This window comes from Halichoerus grypus, chromosome 11 (assembly GCF_964656455.1).
Source record: "Halichoerus grypus chromosome 11, mHalGry1.hap1.1, whole genome shotgun sequence".
Classification (NCBI taxonomy): domain Eukaryota; kingdom Metazoa; phylum Chordata; class Mammalia; order Carnivora; family Phocidae; genus Halichoerus; species Halichoerus grypus.
In genome coordinates, this window is record NC_135722.1 from 5,554,890 (window position 1) to 5,578,334 (window position 23,445).

The 23,445-nt window shown below is 41.9% G+C and overlaps 1 protein-coding gene and 1 long non-coding RNA gene across 5 annotated transcripts in view; one reads left to right on the forward strand and one right to left on the reverse strand.

The window, feature by feature from the left end:
- Positions 1-20,978, reverse strand: part of KDM2A (lysine demethylase 2A) — a 111,521-nt gene extending 90,543 nt beyond the window's left edge. The window contains exons 1-2 of one of the 4 annotated variants that reach the window (XM_078057737.1): positions 20,957-20,978; positions 18,706-18,830 (exon numbers count right to left, since the gene is read on the reverse strand). In XM_078057737.1, coding sequence (XP_077913863.1) covers positions 18,706-18,747 — 42 coding nt within the window. In that variant the 5' untranslated portion in view covers positions 18,748-18,830; positions 20,957-20,978. Of the gene's footprint in view, positions 1-12,144; positions 12,373-12,992; positions 13,112-18,705; positions 18,831-20,051; positions 20,843-20,956 lie in introns of those variants that run through there. The other 3 variants (XM_036067513.2, XM_078057738.1, XM_078057739.1) reach the window with 3 other exon arrangements.
- A 367-nt stretch (positions 20,979-21,345) lies between these two features.
- On the forward strand, positions 21,346-23,222 carry LOC144379501 (uncharacterized). Its single transcript, XR_013442661.1, has 2 exons — positions 21,346-22,273; positions 22,745-23,222. It is a non-coding gene; the product is annotated as an uncharacterized LOC144379501 (long non-coding RNA).
- The last annotated feature ends 223 nt before the right edge of the window (positions 23,223-23,445 follow it).

Genomic DNA, 23,445 nt, shown 5'->3' on the forward strand with positions numbered 1-23,445 from the left:
AATTACAGTGCTAGAAGTCTCCCCTGGGGAAGAAAAACAAACTAGTGATTGGGAGAGGGCATGAGGAAGCTTCTGAGGTGGTGGCAATTCCAAATCTTGACTGAGTGGTAGCTACAAGGGTATTCATTTTGTGATCATTCACTGAACTATAATAAGTTTATGTTTTATGTTCTTTTCTGTTATGTGCATTATACTTCACAAATAGTAAGTTTTACTTTTACTACTGACTTACTAAAAACTTAGATATATAACACTGAAGTATTTATAGATGAAATAAATAAACACATCTGGGATTTAATTCAAAATAACTGAGAGGGAGTGGAGGACATGGATGAAAGAAGAGTTCCTTATGTCAATGATTTTTGCAGTTGGTGATTAAGTATACAGTTCATTACACCATTGTTTACTTTGTGCACATTTAAATTTTTCCATAAGTTTTTTAATGTTTATAACCTCAATTACTGCACTTCTAAGGAACAAGGATATACTCAGAAACAAAGAAAAACAAATACATAATTAAGTTCACTGTGTTTTTCTTTTGAATGCCCCTCCCAAGTGAACATAACCTAATGCCCAATGACAGAAAAATGAGCAAATAAACTAGAGGAGTCCACAGTGTAAACTTTCACAAGAGTTTTTAGTGACATGTAAATGACAGTGATAAATTCAGAATGATATAAAATTATATCAAGCATAATCTCAGGTACATAAAAATACTTTTATGCATGGGAAAAAACTAGAAGATATGCTAAAATGGTGATGCTGGTTAAGTTTGGGATGAATGACTTTCTTGTATTTTTCACAACAGGCATACGTAACTTTTATCACTAGAGGGGGGAAAGTCCTCTTAAAAATACTGATTCTATCGAAGTTGAGGGAAGCAAAAACATTAATAAATTGTGGAAGAGTCATCACTATTACATTCCAAAAGACTGATCAGTATGGAAAAAGGTAAAGAAAATTTTACCCATGGGAAAATCTTATTCGAATTTTTCTCAAGTCTTTTGTATTATCCCTGTATTTAATTACAATTCTAGAATCTTTTTAATATCAATTAATCCCTTAGTACAACTAGCCAATAAACTATTTTTAGACTTTAACAGCATATAAAAAAGCATTATACCCAAAGGAACTTCTTTTCAGAAACTGAATAGAAGCTATTTCACAGCTAAGCCAGTGCTTCTGGTTTAAAGTCCTGTGGCAATGAACCTATCAGATGCTTGTGAAATGAACAGATTTTGATTCAAATGGACATGTGTCAGCTTGCCATTCTATTCCCATTAGAGCTTTAGCAGAAGCCAATGAATTTTACTAATATGGGCAGGTATACACAGTCATTCAAATGATTATTACAACAGAACAAGTTTGAGAAATTTTAGCCAATAGTTTTCTGTTTTCAGATGGGTTTTTTTTTTTTTTTAAAGATTTTATTTATTTGAAAGAGACAGCAAGAGAGGGAACACAAGCAGGGAGAGTGGGGGAGGGAGAAGCAGGCTTCCCGCTGAGCAGGGAGCCCAATGCGGGGCTTGATCCCAGAACCCTGGGATCACGACCTGAGCCGAAGGCAGATGCTTAATGACTAAGCCACCCAGGCGCCCCTTTAGATGGGTCTTAAAACTAAGTCTATCATCAAATTAAGTAGATATATCAGGTGATTAGAAAATTCTCAACCTATGAAAAATGAGAAGGCTGTTCTTACCCAGGAAGGCTGAGAGGCATAGAGATGTGCTGTCTTGCTTCATCTAAAACCACCACACACACTTGACCATGGCATTAGAAATTCCTATTCTACTTTCACCCAGTGGAGTCTGGCTCACGGCTGGTACAAAGTTCTAACTTGACTTAAGATGGCACAAGTATCAAGAGGGGCTTTCTTGAATGTGCTATTATAATGGCCACATGGATTCCATAAAGGGAGAAATGCAAAAAATATAATTTATTTGAATTATAAAAACCTTTAATAAGGCCATGTACAGAATTTTTACAATTTTTTTTTTTTTAATTAAACTCTACACCCATTGTGGGGCTCAAACTCACAATCCTGAGATCACAAGTCCCATGCTCTACCAACTGAACAAACAAGGCACCCCCAGAATTTTTAAAATATAGAATCTGGAATAATTTTGTGTCCCATATGAAGAACTGGTAAAAAACAAAGAAATAAAGAAAATGGATCTCCCCAACTGTTTGTGTCCTCCATAACACAATGTTTGGGATGGTTCCTAATATTTTCATAAATGACACAGAAGACAACATGGGGGTAACACTGCGAACACAGGGAGATAAACTGAGAAAGCTCACAAGCCAAGTGAATGAATGTTATATGATTAGCCTCTGACTTGGGTAAAGTAAAAGACCTAGAAAAAAATTAAGTAATTCATACAGTAACTTAAAATAAAATGGTTTCTGAACTAATTTTACCCAATAAAAAGTCATCCAAATCTATATTGATACCTCATGACATTAGCCAAGAATCTCTGGTAGGGTAGGGTTTTTCATAAAGTGTACTCAGTAGGTGAATTAAATATACTACCATAGACATAAAAATTAACATGAAAAATCAAAATTAGGGACATCTGGGTTGCTCTGTCGGTTAAGGGGCTGACTCTTAGTTTGGGCTCAGGTCATGATCTCAGGGTCCTGGGACTGAGCTCTGCGTTGGGCTCCACACTCAGTGGGGAGTCTGCTGGAGGATTCTCTCTCTCCCTCTTCCTGTCCCCTCATGTGCACACCTGCTCTCTCTCTCTCAAATAAATAAATCTTAAAAAAAAAAAAAATCAAAATTAGGGGCACGCGGATGGCAGAGTCGGTTGAGCCTCCAACTCTTGATTTTGGCTCAGGTCATGATGGGTCATGAGACTGAGCTCGAGTCAGGCTCTTCACTCAGTGCAGTCTGCTTAAGCCTCTCTCTCTCCCTCTGCCCCTCCTCTGAACTCTCGCTCACTCATTCTCTCTCTAAAACAAATAAACAGGGGCACCTGGGTGGCTCAGTCGTTAAGCGTCTGCCTTTGGCTCAGGTCATGAACCCAGGGTCCTGGGATTGAGCCCCGCATCAGGCTCTCCGCTCAGTGGAAAGCTTGCTTCTCCCTCTCCCACTCCCCCTGCTTGTGGAACACAAGCTGTGTCTCTCTCTGTCAAATAAATAAATAAAATCTTCAATAAAATAAATTAAAACAAATAAATAAGAAATATAATCAAGCCTCCCCCATGTTTACACTTCCTCTAATGTATCCCCATTACCAACTGCAAAAGTACATATAACTTTACAGGATTGACTCTTCGCATCTCAGATTCCCTCCCATTTTATGTTCCAGTAACACTCAACTCCTGGCAACGCTGTTTTGATCTTGTAATGCTGTTTCGTATATATTTGCTTCTGGATATGCTGGTTCCTCTGCTTGGAATTTCCTTCCTTGCCTTCTGACCTGCTTAGACAATACTTAATGTTCCAATACCGAACTTAGTAGTTACCGCCTCTTTGAATTTCTTCCTCAGTCATTCGCTCCTTTCTCTTGCCTCTGTACTTTGTACTTCCTAAATTTCATTTATCACAGTATAGCATAATTATTTGTTTATATGGCTCTTATCAGAGTATGAGGACAGGGTACAAGATATTCATTTCTGTATACCCAATACATTTATTAAACACCAACAGTAAGCCTGACAATGTTTGTTGAATGAGCACAAAACCAAAAAGAACAAAATTTCTGAACTTATGATAATTCTTATAGTTTTGATAACCACATCAAGAAATAGTTAACAGGTAGAAAAGATGTGGAGAAAGGCAATTATAATAATTAAAGAAGAAAAAAAAAAAAGAAGCAACTCCACGTAAGGAAAGACTAAAAAAAACAGGTTTCTTCAATTTAGAAAGTCTGAGATGTGTTATAACTAAAGGTACAAAAGGTAAATGGAACAAATGATACTATTGACTAAATCCTAGAAGTTTTCAACTAGGCACCAACACTGTATCTTAAAGGAGTTCTTTTTAGGAATTCCATTTCTAAAAGATTCCGTTTAACAGAGAGTAAATTTAAACTCAAGGTACTAAGCCAAAACAACAATGGTGGAAGTGGGCCACATATGAAGCACTTAGCATGGTGCCAAGCACAAAATATACATCTGAGATATGCTATTATATGGTTTCTATCAGTAAAGTGTGCAACTCCCTCTACAGGAAGTCAATGAATAACAACAATCAGCACTTTTCAGTCCACAACAACCTGCTGCAGGTAACACTGAGGCAAATATTTATTGCGAAGAAAGCTCCTTGGTAATCACTATATTGTACACCTTAAACTCATTTAATACTCTATGTTAACTATACGTGAATTAAAAAATAAAATTAAATAAGCTCGTTGGTATAGGAGATGAATATGTATAACTGCTACTGCAAAAAAGCAACCTCTACTTTTTGATATGTCTTATTCTGCCATACCACTCATTCAAGTTGGCCTCATAAAGGCCTGTACTATACCTTTCCCTTCCTTCAATCACTCATCATGGAGAAATTTCCACTGATAGAGAGAAAAGCACGTGTGTGTATGTGTGTGTGTGGTGCATTCATACAGCTATAAATACACATGCACATACTTTGCTTTGTGCAAGCAGCATTAAGCAGCAGTTTCCACATACTTCTGCACTGACTGCCTCTGATTCAGACACTATGGCTATACAGCTATGATCAGTTTAAAAAATGTCCACAAATTCAACTGGTAGAAAACACATGAAGAAAAGCTTTAAAAATAACTTTTAAGCTCTGAAATTTAAATTAAGGTAGTTAATTATAGTTTTCGGGAACACACAGAAAACAGAAAAACTGCTAAAGTAATTCCAGTGGTTCTCAAACTTTACCATCTACCAGAACCACCTGGTGGGCTTCTTGAAGTCAGCCACTCCCAGAGTTTCTGATTTAGTAAATCTGGGGTAGGACCTAAGAATCTGCATTTCTAACAAGATCCCAGATGATGTGGTTAAGGAGCACACTTTGAAAACAACTAGTTTAAACTATCAGAACTGAGAAAGACCTTGCAGATGAATAAAATAAAGCTTGGATAACAGTCTTCCTGATTACTAATCTAAGGTTCTTCCCATTGTTAGAGTTCAGTTATTATATTATACAAATTTATGTATTTTAAGAAGTGCACAACAGATTTTGTTCAATTCAATAGACATTTTTCTGAGCACTTAAATTAAGACATGATCCTTGCCTTAAAGAAGTCTACTCTAGCTGGATGAAAAGACTCATGGTCAAATAATTACAACACAAAGTGATCCCACAACAGAAATGCATATAAAGTGCCTCAGGGTGGCTGAGTTGGTTAAGCGTCTGCCTTCGGCTCAGGTCATGAGACCAGGGTCCTGGGATCGAGTCCCACATCGGGCTCCCTGCTCAGCGGGGAGCCTGCTTCTCCCTCTCCCTCTGCCTGCCGCTCCCCCTGCTTGTGCTTTCTCTCTCTCTGTCAAATAAATAAATATAATCTTTATAGATAAATAAATAAATAAATAAATAAATAAAGTGCCTCAGGAATTTAACTGAGGAGAACTCAAGAGAAGAATGTCTGCGGGCTTTGGAGAATAATTAGGAGCTTACCAAGAAGACAGAATAGGGCTGGAGGGAGAGCATTTTAGAGATGCACATTCACAAAAAAAAAAAAAAAATCCATCCAGCACCTACTGTGGACCAGATACTGTACCAAGCATGGGGATAAAACGGTGAGAAAAGGCATCATAGCAGGCTTTAATGATGCTTACAATCTGAAAGGGAAACAGACAATCAAACAATAATTCAAGTAAATATAGTAAATATAAAGTTGCAATTTTGATAGGTGTTATGCATAAGAGATATTTTATACTATACTATTAAGAATTTATAACTGGAAGATCTAGTCATAGAAATGCTTCCCTAAGAAAAAGGTCTGGAGGATGGTACTTTATCATTCTATACACCATGTTCAAACCTTTGCGCATGAAGAGTGTTTGTAGACACTATTACTATTAAATGGACATTTTGTGTCCTTTTAAAATTCAAAGGAGGGATCTTGGTAGGCTACTACTCAACTATGCAAGACAAAAGGACTGTCAATTAACTTCTTCACAACGCCTAGCACAGACTATGAATACTCATGCCTATTATCCAGGAAGCCCATTTCCCAACATCAACAAACAGGGGAACCGAACTCATTATGAAAGTGGCCCAGTGAACACAGTATAAGAGCAAGGGTAGCTAGATGGTCTCAAGAAATGAGTAGTCTGTTCCTCCTTTCTCTAACGACCAGAACAAGATATGGCAAATTTTTGTTCCTTGCCTCTCCTTCTCTTTGATTCTGTTCTAACCATCACCCTTCTTTTTTTTTTTTCTTTTTTTTTTAAGATTTTACTTATTTATTTGAGAGAGAATGAGAGAGAGAGAGCACATGAGAGGGGGGAGGGTCAGAGGGAGAAGCAGACTCCCTGCTGAGCAGGGAGCCCGATGCAGCACTCGATCCAGGGACTCCAGGATCATGCATGACCTGAGCCGAAGGCAGTCGCTTAACCAACTGAGCCACCCAGGCGCCCTAACCATCACCCTTCTGATAACTGTCAGCACTGAACCACAGAATGGAGTAGATTAATTTTATTACACTATACTTTGTCTTCATGAAAAGTTAACCAACCAGCAATGTGAGTCTCAATGATATAAATGGTATTATGCTATGTGTGTGCCAGGGAAGTCATGACTTGTCCTCATGGAGCATATAATAAAAACAATTAAATTTTCTATCTTGTATCCAGTTAGATACCATGAGAGGTAGGGAGAAAAAAATATGAGGATTCAGAAAAGGTTGCCTTCAATACACTAAGGAAACAGTATTGCAAATGGGCTTTAGAAGATGAGAACTATGGTAGGGACAGGGAGACAAGATAGCACAAGTGTGTAGAAAAAAACCAAGAAGGTAGTTTGGTTTGGCTGGAACATATATGAATTAAGAGTAGCTAATAAGGGGCGCCTGGGTGGCTCAAATGGTTAAGTGTCTGCCTTCAGCTCAGGTCATGATCCCAGGGTCCTGGGATCGAGCCCCGCATCAAGCTCCCTGCTCCGCGGAGAGTCTGCTTCTCCCCCTGCTCATGCTCTCTCTATCTCTGTGTCTCGAATGAATAAATAAAAAAATCTTTAAAAAAAAGAGTAGCTAATAAGACTGTAGTAGTCAACTGGGGCCTGAATATCAGGCTAAGGAGTTTGTGCCTACAATGGCAAAACCCTTCAAGTTAACCAAGCACTTATAAACAATTTCCAGGGATGCCTGGGTGGCTCAGTCGGTTAAGCGTCTGCCTTCAGTTCCAAGTCACGATCCCAGAGTCCTGGGATCGAGTCCTGCATTGGGCTCCTTGCTCAGCGGGGAGCCTGCTTCTCCCTCTGCCTTCAGTCCCCCCTGCTTGTGTTCTCTCTGACAGATAAGTAAAATCTTTAAAAAAAAAAAGAATTTTTTTTTTCCAAAAGGTAAGTTTTATTTTCACTAATCCACACATGAAAAGTTAAAGTTCATAGGAGCACCTGACTGGCTGAGTCAGTAGAACATATGACTCCTGATCTCGGGGTTTTAAGTTTGAGCCCCACGTTAGGGGTAGAGTTTACTTAATAAAAAATTTAAGAATAAAGTTACCCACACCACCACTGACTTTACAGAGTGGGAATATTACAGAGGACAGGAACAACATGATCAGAACCGTGGAAGCATAATATTAAGAAATAACAGTAAAAATATCCCCCCCCCCAAAAAAAAAAAAAATCCAAGGAAGAGGCTACTACAATAGTCTAGACTAAGAGTCCAAACTGTTTGGAGTGGTAGTGAGAACTACATAAAGATGAATATGAGAGGGGCGCCTGGGTGGCTCAGTGGTTAGGCATCTGCCTTCGGCTCGGGTCATGATCTCAGGGTCCTGGGATCAAGCCCCGCACTGGGCTCCCTGCTCGGTGAGGAGCCTGCTTCTCCTTTTCCCACTCCCCCTGCTTATGTTCCCTCTCTCACGTTCTCTCTCTCTGTCAAATAAATAAATAAAATCTTTAAAAAATATATATATGAATATGAGAAATCCATCAAGTCTTAGCTACTGATTAAATATGAAGGATGACAGAAGAAGGAATAATAGATGATAGCACCATTAACAAAAAAAATGCAGTGGTCTCTTCAACTTAAAACAAAATGTAACAAACAAAAACCTGAGAGAACCTTCTCTGGATTCTGCACTTTAACTTACAGCTATGACCTGCTCCCCTTTTCTCTTCACAGCCAAACTTCTTTAAACTTCTCTTCATTCACTGTCTTTGTTTAATCTCACACTTATTTTGAAAAATGTCTTCTGCTCCAAATGCACTGAAACTCATGTTTAAAATCACCATTAACCTCTATGTTGCCAAATCCCATGAAAATCTCTGTCTTCAATATACTCAGCCTCTGGGTGGCATCCACCTCAGCTGACTACTCCCCTCCTCTTTTTTATACACCATGAAATGTTGTTTAAGAATACAAACTGGAGCCAGACAAACCTGGGTTCAAAAACCAATAACCTCTCCAGTTATTATCTGGTGGTCTGGGACAAATTATATAGCCCCTTCTTATGTCGTTTTCCTGATCTATAAAATTGAGATAATGAAAGCACCTACTTCATAGTTACAAGCATTAAATGAATAAAAACACACTAACACTTAACACAGTGCTTGATAAACAGTAATTACCACAGTCCCTTGGCTTCCAAGACATCACTACTCTCTTGATTCTCCTCATACCTCCCTGGGCCCCCTTCATTCCCTCTGTAAGCTACTCCATGTCTACCCAACTCCATTTACCATACATATGCCAACAAGACAGAGGTATATGCCAAAAAGCCCTTCCTGTGGTCCAGAATCATAGTCCGCTACCTACTCAACAGTTCTAACAGTTCTACCAGATGTTTCACAAGTACCTCACATTCAATCTGTCCAAACTTGCTCAAAACTGAGCTTATGCTCATCCCCTCAATCTCCATACCTGCTCTTCCTTCAGTGTGCCCTATTCTCAATAAAAGGACTATTACACCACAAGCCATTCACATGAGAAAACCTTGAGAGTCATGCTTACATGCTACCCCCTTAAAGTCACCCTCCCACACATCCAAGGAACCAAAGTCCTACGATTTTGTTTTCTAAGTATTTCTCAAAACCTCCCTAATTCCACTATCCATATTCTCAACCATACTTCCATCGTTTCTTATCTAAATAACTGCAATAGCCTCCTAATGTGCATCATCAAATCCATTCTCTCTCCCTCCGATCCTTTCTCTATACTGCAGCTGTTAATAGCTCACGCGTATTACTCCTCTGCTAAACTTGTGCCTTCCCACCGTCTTCAGAATAAAGCCCTACTTGACCTGGCCCCTGACTACCTTGTCAAGATTTTAATTCTCTCCTCCACTTACTTCTCTGCAGTTACTCTAGCTTTTTTGGTTTTGTGTGGTTGGTAGGTTCTTCAAACAGGTCAGATTCCTTCCAACCTCAGGGTTTCTACATATGCTAATCACTTCCTTCTTGCCAGGTTATCTCTTAGGCATCCTTCAGGTCTCAGTTTTAAAAGCTTTCTCAGAGAAAGCGTTCTCTGATGCCTCCTCCCACTCCTGAAATTTAGATTAGGTCACCTTATCATATATTCTCACTGCATCCTATATTTACCTTTGTAGTCCTTTGCGTAACTATAATTGACATTACTAACAGAAGTATTTAATTACTGACTTCCCCACCAGACTGGAAGCTTCACAACAGAGGGACCATGCCTGTCTTACTCATCACTGTATCCCAAGAGCTTTGCATGGTGTCTGACACAAAGTTAAGTGCTTGTAATATTTTCTCATTCATACCACAGGGCTTTGCATTAGCTGGTCCCTCTAGCCAGAGCTCTGCTCACCCAGATCTGGTCCCCTTAAGCCCTTGAACTTCACAAGAATGGCTCCTCACCACTCAGGTCTCAGTCACAAAATGCCATCTTCTCAGGCAGCCTTAGTAACCATCAATCTCAAGGAACAATCCTCACCCAAACAAGTACAGATGACCCTTGAACAACATTGGTTTGAACTGCATGGGTTCACTTACATGCAGATATTTTCCGATACATAGAAAATATATGTTTGTTGGCTGTGTATGTTACGGAAGGCTTCTGGTCAAAATATGCTATTAGTACTTAAGTTTTGGGGGAGTCAAAAGTTACATGTGGATTTTCAACTGTGCAGAGGGTCAGGGCCCCTAGCCCCCGCTTGTTTAAGGGTCAACTGTATTTCATCACCCTCTTAATTTCTTCAAAGCACTCAGCAGTACTTGAAACCACAGTATTTGGAAGTTATAAAAAGTAAGGCCCAAGTAAAGTAGCTGTCACAGTATAAGCACCTAAAAAACATTTATGCTAATGAATCTCCTGAATGAGAAAATATTACCTGGGGAATACCCAAAGTTCATCAACAAAACATATACAAACTGTCCTCCAACAAAGTCAGAAAGAGGCAGTATAGCTTAGAAGCCTTGGGAGCCAGACCACCCGCTTTGAATCCTCCTTGTCTTCTTAACTGGATAACCTCAGACAAGTTACTTAATTGTACTATGCCTCAGTTTCTAAACCAGAAAATGGGAATCATACAGCCTATCTCAAAGGGTTGCCAAGAATTAAGTTAGTTAAAATGTGTAAAGTGCCAGTACCAGGCACATAGTATATACTCAATTAATGTGTACTATTATCCATCAGATTGGGCTTTTTCCTACCTTGTCTCAAAGATACGGGGTGACTTTTCCTTTATCTTATCCACCCAAAAAGGCTCACAATTTTTTGTTGTTGTTGTTCACCACACAACTCCAAGGGCATCTTCCAGCAGATTAAGATATGTGAATGGCACCTGCTGGAATTGTGCAATATGGTAGCACCAACCTCAAGTTTTGGCAACCCCCCAGAATTATGATGATCAGAAGATTAAGATGATCAAAAGACACAAGAAACAGAGAAGTACTTTGGAAACTATAAAAGTACTTTAAGTGATCACTATATTTATGAATCTACATTCTCTTGAGGTCACTGTCAGAAGCAAGAGTGTTGGCCAGATTACTGCCCTGACAGGACAGAGTTCCTAACTTCTGAGATCCAGGGATATAAAGAGATGGATTAAGGTTGAGGCTACATACTGAATTCACACTGAGGGCCACAACCAGCTCATGAAGTTGTTTCTTAAAAATGATCATAGGGTATTGAGCTACAGTGCAATTCATTGTATGTCAATATTTGCTCACATCAATACCACAACTTTTAACTCATTTTTCTATCCTTCAGAGAAAATAGCAAAAGGAAATTTCTTGTTGTAATCAATACAATGAATACTTACTTTGGTTATCCAAGTAAGTTGCTTTAGGATAAGTTAAAAGGAGTAATAAATCTGCACCTTGGTCGAGGATTTTCCATACCATTTAGTTTTGTGAAAATTTGACAGCAACAACAAAACCCTTTATGCTTACTTTGAGCAAAGCCCTGCAAAAGGGAATCTGAGAGTGCTTTTGAGATGTTTTGTGTTAAACTTAAAACTCTAAGATTAATAGCAGAAAACCAGGATGGAAACATACACAGAACCTATCTACTGGGTATTTCTCTTTAAATAGGGATTTTCAGGGGTGACTGGGTGGCTCAGTCGTTAAGCGTCTGCCTTCGGCTCAGGTCATGATCCCAGCGTCCTGGGATTGAGCCCCACATCAGACTCTCTGCTCAGCGGAAGCCTGCTTCTCCCTCTCCCACTCCCCCTGCTTGTGTTCCCTCTCTCGCTGTCTCTCTCTCTGTCAAATAAACAAATAAAATGTTGAAAAATAAATAAATAGGGATTTTCAATCTCGCATTGTTGACATTTTGGACCCAATAACCCTCTGCTGTGGGGGGCTGACCTGTGCATTTAGGATAGCTTAGAAGCATCCTTAGCCTCTACTCACTAGAATACCAGTAGTACTCCCCTAGTCTGACAATCAAAAATGTCTCAAAAAAAAAAAAAAAAGTCTCCATATATTGCCAAATATCCCAAGGGGGCAAAAAATCACACCCAGTTGAGAACCCCTGCTTTAAGTAATCTGTTCCACTTTTCTAAAACATCCACCCAATGTCTTCTCCTCACCTTTTCAAAACTCCCTCCTGATCTTGCTGATAATGCAGACTTAATCCCAGAGTCCACCTTAATTCTTCATTTGTCTCCAAAATCCTCAGAAATCACTAAGTACAACTCCTTCCATGACAGGTCAGTTCTCTTGTTCAAAACAGCTGGTGATAAAGTTGACACTAGGACTCAGCACTCATGATCCTCAATCAAGAACTCTTTTCCATAACATGCTGTTATCCATCAGTCAGCAAGTTTTGTCAGTCCTTCACTTTCCCTTCCTTTCCATTTCTACTAACTGTACCCCAGAACAGTGGTTCTCAAACTTCTGCATGTAATGGAATCACCTGGCTTGTTAAAACGCAGATTGCTGGGCCCCAATTCCAGAGTTTCTGATTCAGTAAATACAGGGCAGGGCCCCCCAAATGTGCATTTCTAACATGTTCCCAGATACCCAGATAATGCTGAGGCTGCTGGTGAGGGAACCACACTTCAAGAACCACTGCCCTAGAGATCAGGTACCTAATACCTTAAGAGAGAACTTATTTCAATATTCCTTTGGACACATCCCTGACTTGAAACTGCAAAAATATTATTCCTAAAACACCACTTTGATCAAATTACTACTTGATTAAAAACAAACCACAACTTCCAATGACTCTCCATTTTCCATACCTGGCCTTCATAATTGTTTAAAATGTGTTCCCAATATTATCAACAGTGCCTCCCAAAACAAATCTTCTACTTTAGTCCTATGAATCTAATGAATGTCCTCAGACTAGGCCTTATAAGCATCCCATTCCATAGTAAAGCTTATGCTGTCTTTACCTCCTGCAAGGCCACCCTCTTCCCTCCTCCTCTCTACCTACCTGAAGGAGGCCTTCACCACTGTATTTGCCAAAACCACTCGCTTGGTCACTATCTGCTGCCTTTTTTTATGGTTTAAGTTTTTACCAAGTACTCACAGATAGAGAAAACCCCCAAGAACCTAAAATTTAAAACAGAAAACAATGATATGAGTGACATGCATAAATAAAAAGCTGGACATATACACAAATACTGCTGTTTTAATAGATCAAGTGCAATAAGTTCAAAGTTCACAAAAAGAATGTGCCACCTTTTTCTAACATGATGAAACACTGGCTGTCAAATATTTGTAGCTATCTCATTTAGGATGTTAAGCAGACATCTGTAAGGGAAGAAATTTTAAAAGTAGCCTCAAAAAAAGAGAAAGCACTCAGTCTGCAACTTCCTACAACAGAAATGGGTATCATTTGTTTTCTGTATGAAATAACACAAGAAACATGGGGTTCAAGGTCTGGTTCCACCCCTCACCAACTTGGTGATCTTGGGCAAGTCACAGACCAAAAACTCCATTTCCATAATAAAAAAAATTAAAATTTAAAACTGTACCATCTACCTTACAGGCCAGTTTTGAGAATTAAACAAGATAATGTGTATGAGAGAACCTAGCCTCGTACTCAGCACATAAATACTGAATTGATGTAAAACCACAATGTGACAATATAGTATTATTCCAAAAATGAGATTACACAGAGCAAATTAATGAAACCTAGTCAAGGCCGTTTACAAAGAAAAAAAATTTTTTTAAAAGATTTTATTTATTTATTTTAGAGGTAGGAGGAGGCAGATGGGGAGGGAAAGGGACAAGCAGACTCCTCGCTGAATGTGGAGCCTGATGCAGGGCTCAATCTCAGGACCCTGAGCTGAAACCAAGAGTCAGCTGCTTAACCAAATGAGCCACCCAGGCACCCCAAGAAGAAAAATTTTAAAGATATAAAATAATGGCATGTTTCTCTGTATGGTATACAGTAAATGTATCAATTATTTGTCTTGCTTAATGGCCAAAACGAAGACTTGAGAATAACACAAACACCATCACTAGCAACTTCACAACTTTAAGTTGTCTAAAAGCCAGCAAAAACCTTGAAACAGAAGATTTACATAGGATTAAGGGAAGAACTTAAAATTCAGACTGAGCTTTTAAAGTTAACTAGACATTTTTTTCATTGGTTTTAATGGCCCAAATACTATAAATGTGTTCATCTGGCATGTGTGTTAAGTATAAATTTTTTCTGTCATAGCTTAAAGCTTCTGGTTCTATGCACACTGCAAGACCTAATACCCAGATATTTTGCTCATCCCTACACACAAACTCTCCTCCATTCCAGTGACTTATTGCTGGCCCTCAAGAAACTGGTAGCAAAGAAAAGTATTTATCAGGGCTTTCAACAGTATCAACAGATACTTATTAAGCACTTTCTATGTTGTAGATGGAGTACTTTCTCTTTTTTTGAGGCTACTTGTTGAGCACTTTCTATGTGTCAGGCACTATTCGAAGCAACCAGTATATACCATAAACAAAACAAAGTCCCAACTCTCAAGGAGCTTACACTCCAAAGGAGAGATACGCACAAACAAAACAAACAAGTATGATAATGATTAGTGCTCAGCAAAATAAAACAAGAGAAAGTGATAGGGCTTAAATACAGTCCTCATTATGGGTCCCCAAAATGTAGCTTACTGTGGAAGATTGATGCATAAGAATAAAGAATTAGCTCCCTCATTATATGCATTTTGAATCACCCAAAAATGGGCAACAAGTTTTTCCTACATCATCAGGAAGGAGGCTGCAACACTCAGAACAATGTACTCCTCCACCATCACAGATTGAAGGTTAAGTCTAATGAAATAATTATAAATAAGCAAATTCAACAATTTAGACCACCTATAATTATTTTCTAATTGTTAACAATATGACATTTTCATGCTAGGGAAAATACGGCTTAAAACTAGGATTTTATTTTGCCTAGTCCGTTCCTGGTCAGAAAGACCTTACTGAGAGTGGGGTCATTCAAAGTGGGACTGTTTGTAAAAGGGATAATCTGGTAATTGCTGCTGAATCTGAGAAGACAATTTTTAAGTGTAACCCAAAGAATGGTGAGAGTATCATTAGGCTTCAGTGCCCCAGTTTCTTACAAAAGATAAATGATTTAGCTATTTCAAAGAAAAACATATGTAAGAAATAAACAGCATTGAACCTCTAATAGTATAACATCCTTTAGAAAACCTCTTAATCTCATCATCAAGATTGACAATCAAACTGAATTCTCAAGAAAATCAACATCTCTCCTTCAGATAACACTAGTAAACTTAGGTGAATTCAAGAGAAACAAATATTCAGGTTACATAACTTCTTTTACCCTGAAGTATATTGTCTTCACTTTCTTTTACATTGATTTAGGTGTCCATTTGTTTCTACAATTGCCTTTGGCAGGAGCTAATGAATTTTTTCCATACTAAATTTAATGATATGTACAATATATTAACAAGTTAAGGGCACATATCATAGTCCAGTGTATTAAAATATATAACAAAGGTCATCTTTTCCAAAAAAAAATGAAAAAAGTCCCAAGTTAAAACGATACTACATAGCATAGAAATATTAACGTAAGCACTTTGATGCATGCTATTTTGCCCTTGATTTTCTATGCAATAAGGATTACTCAGAATTGGTATGATTTCAAAAACCTAAAAGATCATCAATTATAACTGCTAAGGATCTAATTAACATTTTAGATTAAGTAACTGTAAGATATTATGCTGAATATTCCCTACAAATCAATACTTAAATATACATGGATAGAAACAAACATCTAAACCTACTCCAACACTTTAGCTGCTGAAATCAAATGAAGAAAAAAAGAAGTTCCATCTTTAGTACTTGTCAATATTTCTCAATTAGGTCCTCCATCTAAATTTACTAAAAATACAGAAATAAATCCTCTTTACCTCAGGACAACCAAATACCCACCCATTGCCGAAGCTGAAGCTTCTATCCCTCTCACTTGAATACCCTTTCCAGGTACATCAACTTGCCTTAGAGATCTGTCTGGCTTTGTTCTAGGACTCTATACACAAAACTACTAATCTTTTCATTAAAAAACAAAACAAAACTATGTCTTGCTTAAAAATAGTAAAACATCATTCATTTCCCACACTGCAAAACAAGCATTCTAGTTCCAGAAAGTAGAGCTTATGCCCCAAATCCATACATATACACCAACTTCAAAGGTAAAATTCTCTTCTACATGTAATAAAGTTTGGCAAGAGGCAAGCCATTTTTTTTTAAACTAGCTATTTCTGACTTTAAAAAATGACCTGTCACAAAGTTGATATAAACATATCAAAATTTACCAAATTCAGCCTGTGCACTTGAAATAGCTATCTCAGTAAGAAGCATTAAAATGATTTATTCAATTTTTAATAGTATTCTTACTAGTAAGAATACAACTTTTTTTTTCTTGATAGGTAAAAGGTCCTGAATACAAAAAAGTCATTCCAAAATGAGTCTGGACTCAGACTTTTAATACTGATACCATTTTCTCTCTCAAGAGGCTATTTTGGAGGTATATCACAAGGGACGTCCATTTAGGTTTTATCCCCTAAAACAACATTAAGTAACATTTAATAACACTATAATCAACGTACTAAGTAATTCAATTCAATTTGACAAATATATATTGTATGAGACCACACAAATTTTAATCACTAAGCTAAGTAAGTAAACCTGTCGTTTGTCTCTCTTTCAAACTTTAGGTTCTATGGCCAATAACTGCAAAACAAAAGTAAGTTCTACACTTTGACCTCCTTTAAAGACAGACAGTGTTAAAAAACAGTTAACTACTATAAAAATTAGCCATTATCAATGTAACATGAGGACTCACCACAGAGACAGACATTAAAAGTTTGGTAGGCAAACTTGTCACTCAAATAAGCTGCCAATATGCTCTTATCAAAAGTTATGATACAGAAGGAATTTACACTTCAGATATAATTTTGTCATGTAATCTTAGAAAGAAAAACAGACATCAGTCATCCTAAACTTCAGAATTACCCAAAATTCCAAGTAAAGATCCCCACCAAATATCTGATGTACCCTCTAATACAACACTGCTACAACAGCACATGAACCAAAAGAAAAAATATGCTAGATATGGAAAGGGTTAATGTGTGCAACAGGTGGCAATCACTTTACAATTAAAAAATCATCTTACCAGGACAAAAGTCACAGATTCCCTGGATTTCCTTACCACTACCTCCCTACCTTGTTAAAAAATATGAACTTTTTCTGGCTGAATGAAAGGCTCTTCCTTTGAAAGACTGGATCCCAAGATCCAAGATCCCTCTAGTATTTATGTAACAATACATAAACAATGTATTGTTGATCTTAAAATAAGCTCAACAATTCTACAAGCCTGACATGATAAAAATGATTCCCCATATAGCTGGGAATAACCACCTGGGAAGAGAATTCTGCAGCATCCTTGTTCTTCTTCTGTGGTCCCAAAGAAAAGTTTAAGAAATATCAAAACAAAAATAAACCTTAAGCATACAAAATTTCGCTACTGACATACGTAGTTTATTTCTGAAAGTTAAAGAACCGTACTTTATTTCTAAATGTTAAAGAACTATATTCTCAATACATGCTTTGGGAGACAAGAGGCAAATCTCTGGAATAAGTCTTGCCAGAACATATGCCTGCTGGATATACTTGCCAATGCACTCCACACCTTTCTAACAGTCACGTTTAAACAAAGTAGCCTTTTTTCAAAAAGAGTGGAGATCATCAGAGAATGATTACAGAATCACTCTGTTTTCCTCCAAACTCAGTCTAAAACACAGAGCCAAAGAAAACCACCATAATTCCTTTAGTAATCTTTTAGGTCTCTCAGTTCACCAAATTTCACATGATACAGACAATTCTTTGGCTCTCCCCATACCTTACTCTAAAGACACAAATTCAAATTTCTCAAATGAATATACGGTGAGAATATTAATAAAGTTCTCTTTGACTAGGGGATACAAAAATCAAATTCTTGAACTCCAATAGGGAAACTTTGAGAGGAAAATAGGGCTTAAAGGAGCAAATATTCATAGGCACATATAAGCAAATTCCCTCCAAATCATTACTAAGTAAAAATTTCTTTCAACAAGATATATCTCATACTGCCTTCCCAAAATACAAAATACAGAACTTCTGGCATTCTACCCTTTCTCAATCAATCCCCACCAACCCTCTAAACCTATCAGTGTTACTTGTGTTAAAAATAGAAATCCATAGTTCTACTTCCCAGCTCAAAGCCACAAATCCTGACATACCATAATCTACAAAAATGATACAGAACTAACGTTCCTCAGTTTTGCCCCTAAAATTTACATTCTAATCTAACTTAATCAGATTTATTACAGTGTCAGTATTGCAAAATTAGTAATCCCTGTCATGATGTAATCCACAAAATCCTTTGATTTACAACAGTTTCTATAGAAGTTAAGGTTACATATAAGTCCATTTCCAAACAGGATGAATATTAAGGCTCTAATTGCTTGGCCTAAAAACCAAATGAGATATTAATACATCATCTCTCCTCTGGTATACAGAAAAGCCACCTGAAAAGTTTTAATCACAGTAGGTTCACAAATGGAAACAAAATAGTTATTGTGCTTCAAAATTGAAAAAAAAAAAAAAAAGGAGAGAGAGAGAGAGAATAAAATACTAACCAATCTCTGGCTGTAACGAATCCTTTCTTCTTCGGGTTCCATCTCTCACTCCTCTGTTGAAATTACTGTAAAGAAACCACTCCAGGGCTGCCTTCCTCTTCCTCCTTAGGAACCAGGTTGCAACACTAAAGAATAATGATATGAGCAGAGATGAGAACTCATCCCCAAACTCAAGCTTTCTTTTCACAGAAAGAAGTATTTAAGATATGTGTAAGTTAAAGGCTCTCTGACAAATCTGGTTCCTCTTCATCAGTTTGGGACCCCTCTGCTCTGGGGCAAGTGTTTCCATGCCATGACCAACGTTAATCACGTTACAACTGTCCGAGGCCTAGGCAAAAGGAGATGATGCTGGTTTCAGTTCCTTGTGGATGGGCCACACCACTGTTTCTTCCCCACAGGATTACAATAAGCAAGCCTCCCTTTGATGGCAGTAGTAGAAAAAAAAAAAAACAACAAACGTGTTGGGGGGGAGACTTGCATCTATAGAGAACTGACCAGGTGAAGCAGGCGCTGAACAAATCCAGATCCCAACCAAATTAGCTCTCTCTCACTGATAATTAGAAATTAAAGGAAAAAAGGGCAGACTATATTAAAAAAGGACAAAAAAAAATCAGGATACAGAAAGGTTCCCAAACAATTTCCCATACCCCCCTAGTAAAGCCGTACACCATCGTTGCCTTCCTTCCTAGACTCCCTGGATCTTTCTCATTCCCAAACCAACACTCCACCCCAACACAAGATGTGTACAACTCTGAAACAAATTCAAGAGAGTTGCAAACCAGGGACAAAAATTCCATTAGATCTTTCTGAATAAAGTAATAAAATGAGCGAATCCATCTACAGAAATAAGTAAAATACATCTTTTCCAAAAATTACGACCGATCTGCGCGACGGTCGATCCATAATACCAAGAAAGGTTTTTCTTTTTTTCGAAATATTCTCAAGGATAATGGCTTCCATAGGGAATGCAGAATTTTTTTTTTCCTTTTTGCAACTACATTTCAGCCACGTTAATAGCATCCTTTCAAAACTGCTACAAGACCAAAGGACCCAATGACACAGTTTCCAAGAGCAGTTCGTGGCAGAGCCCTCCTAGAGGAAGCCCTTGTCCCAAGTCGGGAGGGAAAGAAACCGTGTTTGCACCCCCTGGGCGAGGACCGCCGGGGACTGAAAGCAGCCAGGGCCGGAGAGGAAAAATGGCAAATCTCGCCGGGCTCCCCGAAGGAAAGGCGTTTCAATGGTTCACCCATCGGAAAAAGAAATAGAAACTTTACATTAAGACTTTAGATAACACGGTGAACCAAACTTCCAGGGGGGGGTGGGGGGGCTAGGAGGGGGAATCTCACCGGGGATTTTGCTCGTGAGTTCTTGTCCAAGTGAGAAGTAAAAGATTCCAAAAACTGAGAGGAAAAATTAAATCCCAAACGTCGTCTTCGTTTTTTTCCGTGGATCAACCCAGTATCCAGAGAGGGTCAGAGCGACCCGGAAAAGAGGAAACAGTTGCTGAATCAAACCTCCTCTTCAGGCTTCAGAGACCGGGAGTCAGAGGCGTCAGGAGAGGGGAGTGCGACCCCTCGGCGCCGAGCCCGGGGCGCCCCCGCCTCCCCCGGGCCAGCGGTCAGCAGCCCGAGCCCGAGCCCCGGGCCAGCCCCGGCCGCGGGGAGCGCCCTCTTCGCCGTGCCCTCGGCGAGCAGCCGCCCGGCCGCCTCCGGAGCCCAAGAGCGGCAGCCGATCAGCTGAGACCGGCCGGCCCGAGGCTCCCCGCGCCGCCCCGGCCCCCCGGAACGCGGGCCCCGGCCCCGGGGGGCGGAGAGGGCGGGAGCGGCGCGGCGCGCCGGGCTGGGGGCCCGGGCTCCCCTCGCGTCTCCCCCTCAGCCCGGGCTCCGCGCTGCGGGACGAGCCCCCGGCTACTCCCCAGTCGCAGAGGAGGGATTCCGGGGGATGGGCCCCCTGGCGTTGCCCCTCCTCCCGGAGCGCCCCCTGCCCAGGATAGACGGAGCGGCGACAGGCCCAGCCGCTGGGAAGGTGCTCTGCGAGCCGCAGCCGCCGCCGCCGCCGCCGCTGCCGCCGGGGAGGGGTGTTGTTTCCCTCACACAGGAGGAGCCGCTGAAGCAGCCGCCGCCATTTTGAACCCGTCAGACTCTCACATACACACAGCTCCTCCGCGGCGCACTGCGCAGGCGCCGCCCCCCCACCCCTCCTCCGGCTCGCCTCCACCCCCACCCCCTTCAGGCCTCCCTTCGTTTCTTACCGCTCTCCCGGGCGCACGTGAACGCGCACGCGTCACTCCCCTCTAACGCGGACACTCCGCGGCGCGCGCACGCGCGGATGCGTCGGCCTCGAATCGCCCGCGCCCGGCGACGCCGACGCGGCTCCCCGCCCCCCTTCGCGTCAGCCTGCCCGCCCTCCCGCCGGCCCACCGCCCCCGCTCCCCCAGGGCCTTCTTCCTGGGCTCGGGCCCGACCCGCTGCTCGCGCCTGCGCGCAAGCCAGGATCCTCCTCCGCGCGCCCTCCCCTCCCACACGCCCTCGCTGGAACACACACACTTCGGCTCTGTGACCCCGCCCCTCGCCGGCCAGCTGCTCCGGCGGCCCTCCCCCACCCCTCGCGGGAGGGTGGTGACCCCCCCAGCCCCCCACAAAGCACAACAACCCCCCTCAAGCAGTGGGAAGCAGCGCCCCGTTCCCCTTCAACCGCCCTTTGCCCCAGTCGGCCCGTCACAGTCACACAACCTGAAGGCCGGGTGGCCTGGGCCAGAGCAGCCGTTGCCCGCCTCAAAGCGGGGTCTCCCGGGGTCAGGCTGCTGGGCTGGGCCGGTCCGACCTCGGCGCCGTGTTCGGGCCTGCCCAGGGCGAGTGGGCGCACGGAAGGGGCGCCTTCCCCCTGGCTGCCCTCCCCTCGCCCGCCGGCCGGTGGGCCGAGGGCGGCCTGCCCGCCATCCCCGGGCAGGCCCCAGCGCCCCCGCCGCGGGGCCCGTTCGCCCACGGCTCGGGGGGCTCCTCGGTGCAGCGGCTCGGCCCCGCCTCACCCACTCCTCGCCGCTCCGAAGGGGCAGGAAACGGGAGTAGCATGTCTGTCCTGGGCTCGGCTCCCCCTGGGGAGCTCCAGGCGCTTGACAAGGGCGTCCACAGGTACCAGGCGCGGGAGTGGTCTCCGCGACGGCCCGGGGGCGGCGGCGGCCGGCGCGCCCACTGCGGGCCCGAGGCGCCCGGGGAGGTGGCCCTGCAAGCCCCCGCTCCCCGGCCACGCTCAGGTTTCCGCAGCGCCGGTGCCCCCGGCGCCCCGGGTGGGATGTGACCCCGCCCCCGGCGAGTCGGGGCGCCCTCCACGGAGGGGTGCGCGGGTCGCCCCCACTCCCTGGGCCGACCCCGCCGCCCCGGGCCGCCGCGGGCGCGGGAGGCCCGGCTGGGAAGATGTCTCCTCTCCGTGCGCGCAGCTTCGCGCGAGGGTCAGCGACGGGGCAGCGGCCGCCCGAGCCGCGCCGGCCCTGCCCACGAACGGGCTCCCGCGGCTCGACAGCTGCCCGACGGGCTAGCAGGCTGGGGACGTCGACAGAGCTCGGCCAGAGGTATCTGAGCAACGCCATGCGAGCAGCCCAACCGCGATCAGGGCATTTCCCCAGCCAATCTCGTGCTTTGGGGCCCGTTTAAATTATAAATCCCGTGAAGGACCGTGGCTTGGGCGTTACGCATCCGGGTCGACACTCTTGGCTTCGCTACACACTTGCTGAGAGGTGTCACACAGATCTTTTTCTCCCTGCCTTGGGTTCCTACTCTTTAACCTCTGATCCTGGGATTCAGGAATGCAGGAGAGGGGAAAGAACATGGAGTGAATCATATAACTTCTATAAACAACCTTCAGCTCTTTTAGGAGACCGAGAAAGACAATTGAAGTAATGATAGCTTCTGTTTCTATCAAGGTTTGAGCTCTAGGGTAAAGGCACTATGTACACCCAAGGTAGCATTATTTATTACCACAGGATGTTTTTCTACATGCACATGTTGGGAGTTTTAAAAACGTTCTCTACTTTGTTTCACAGTATCCTTGGGAGTGTTGTACTCATTTTAAAGGTAGACAACCGAAGTATAGAAGAGTTAAAGAGCTTGCCTAATTACTCGAACGGAGAGGAGTCCTGCGCTCTTCAATAGCGGACTGCAACATCTCCCAACAACAAAAGAAGGGTTTGTTAGTGCACTTGTCGTGATGAGCCCCGGTGATGTATGGAACTGTAGAATCACTGTGCTGTACACCTGAAACTAATTTACACTTTATGTTAACTGGAGTTAAAATGAAAAATTTGAGGGGCGCCTGGGTGGCTCAGTCGTTAAAAATCTGCCTTCGGCTCAGGTCATGATCCCAGCGTCCTGGGATCGAGCCCCGCATCGGGCTCCCTGCTCCGCGAGAAGCCTGCTTCTCCCTCTCCCACTCTCCCTGCTTGTGTTCCCTCTCTCGCTGTGTCTCTTGTCAAATAAAGTCTTTTTAAAAAATAAATAAATAAAATAAAAACTTTGAAAAAATGATTTGTTAATATGGTCTTACCCTCTTGCATTCCAGTCACTGGGAAATAGTCTTTATCCTGATACCAGTTTTGTTCAGACTTCTTAGATTCTCAGGAGCACTGATGTGAAGAAGATCTTCACCAAAACCCTAGCAGGTCTAAAGCCTTTTTAAGTCTTTCAGACTACAGTAAAATATATTTTAAAAGCAGCAGTCTTTCACACTGGTGCTATGGTCCCAGAG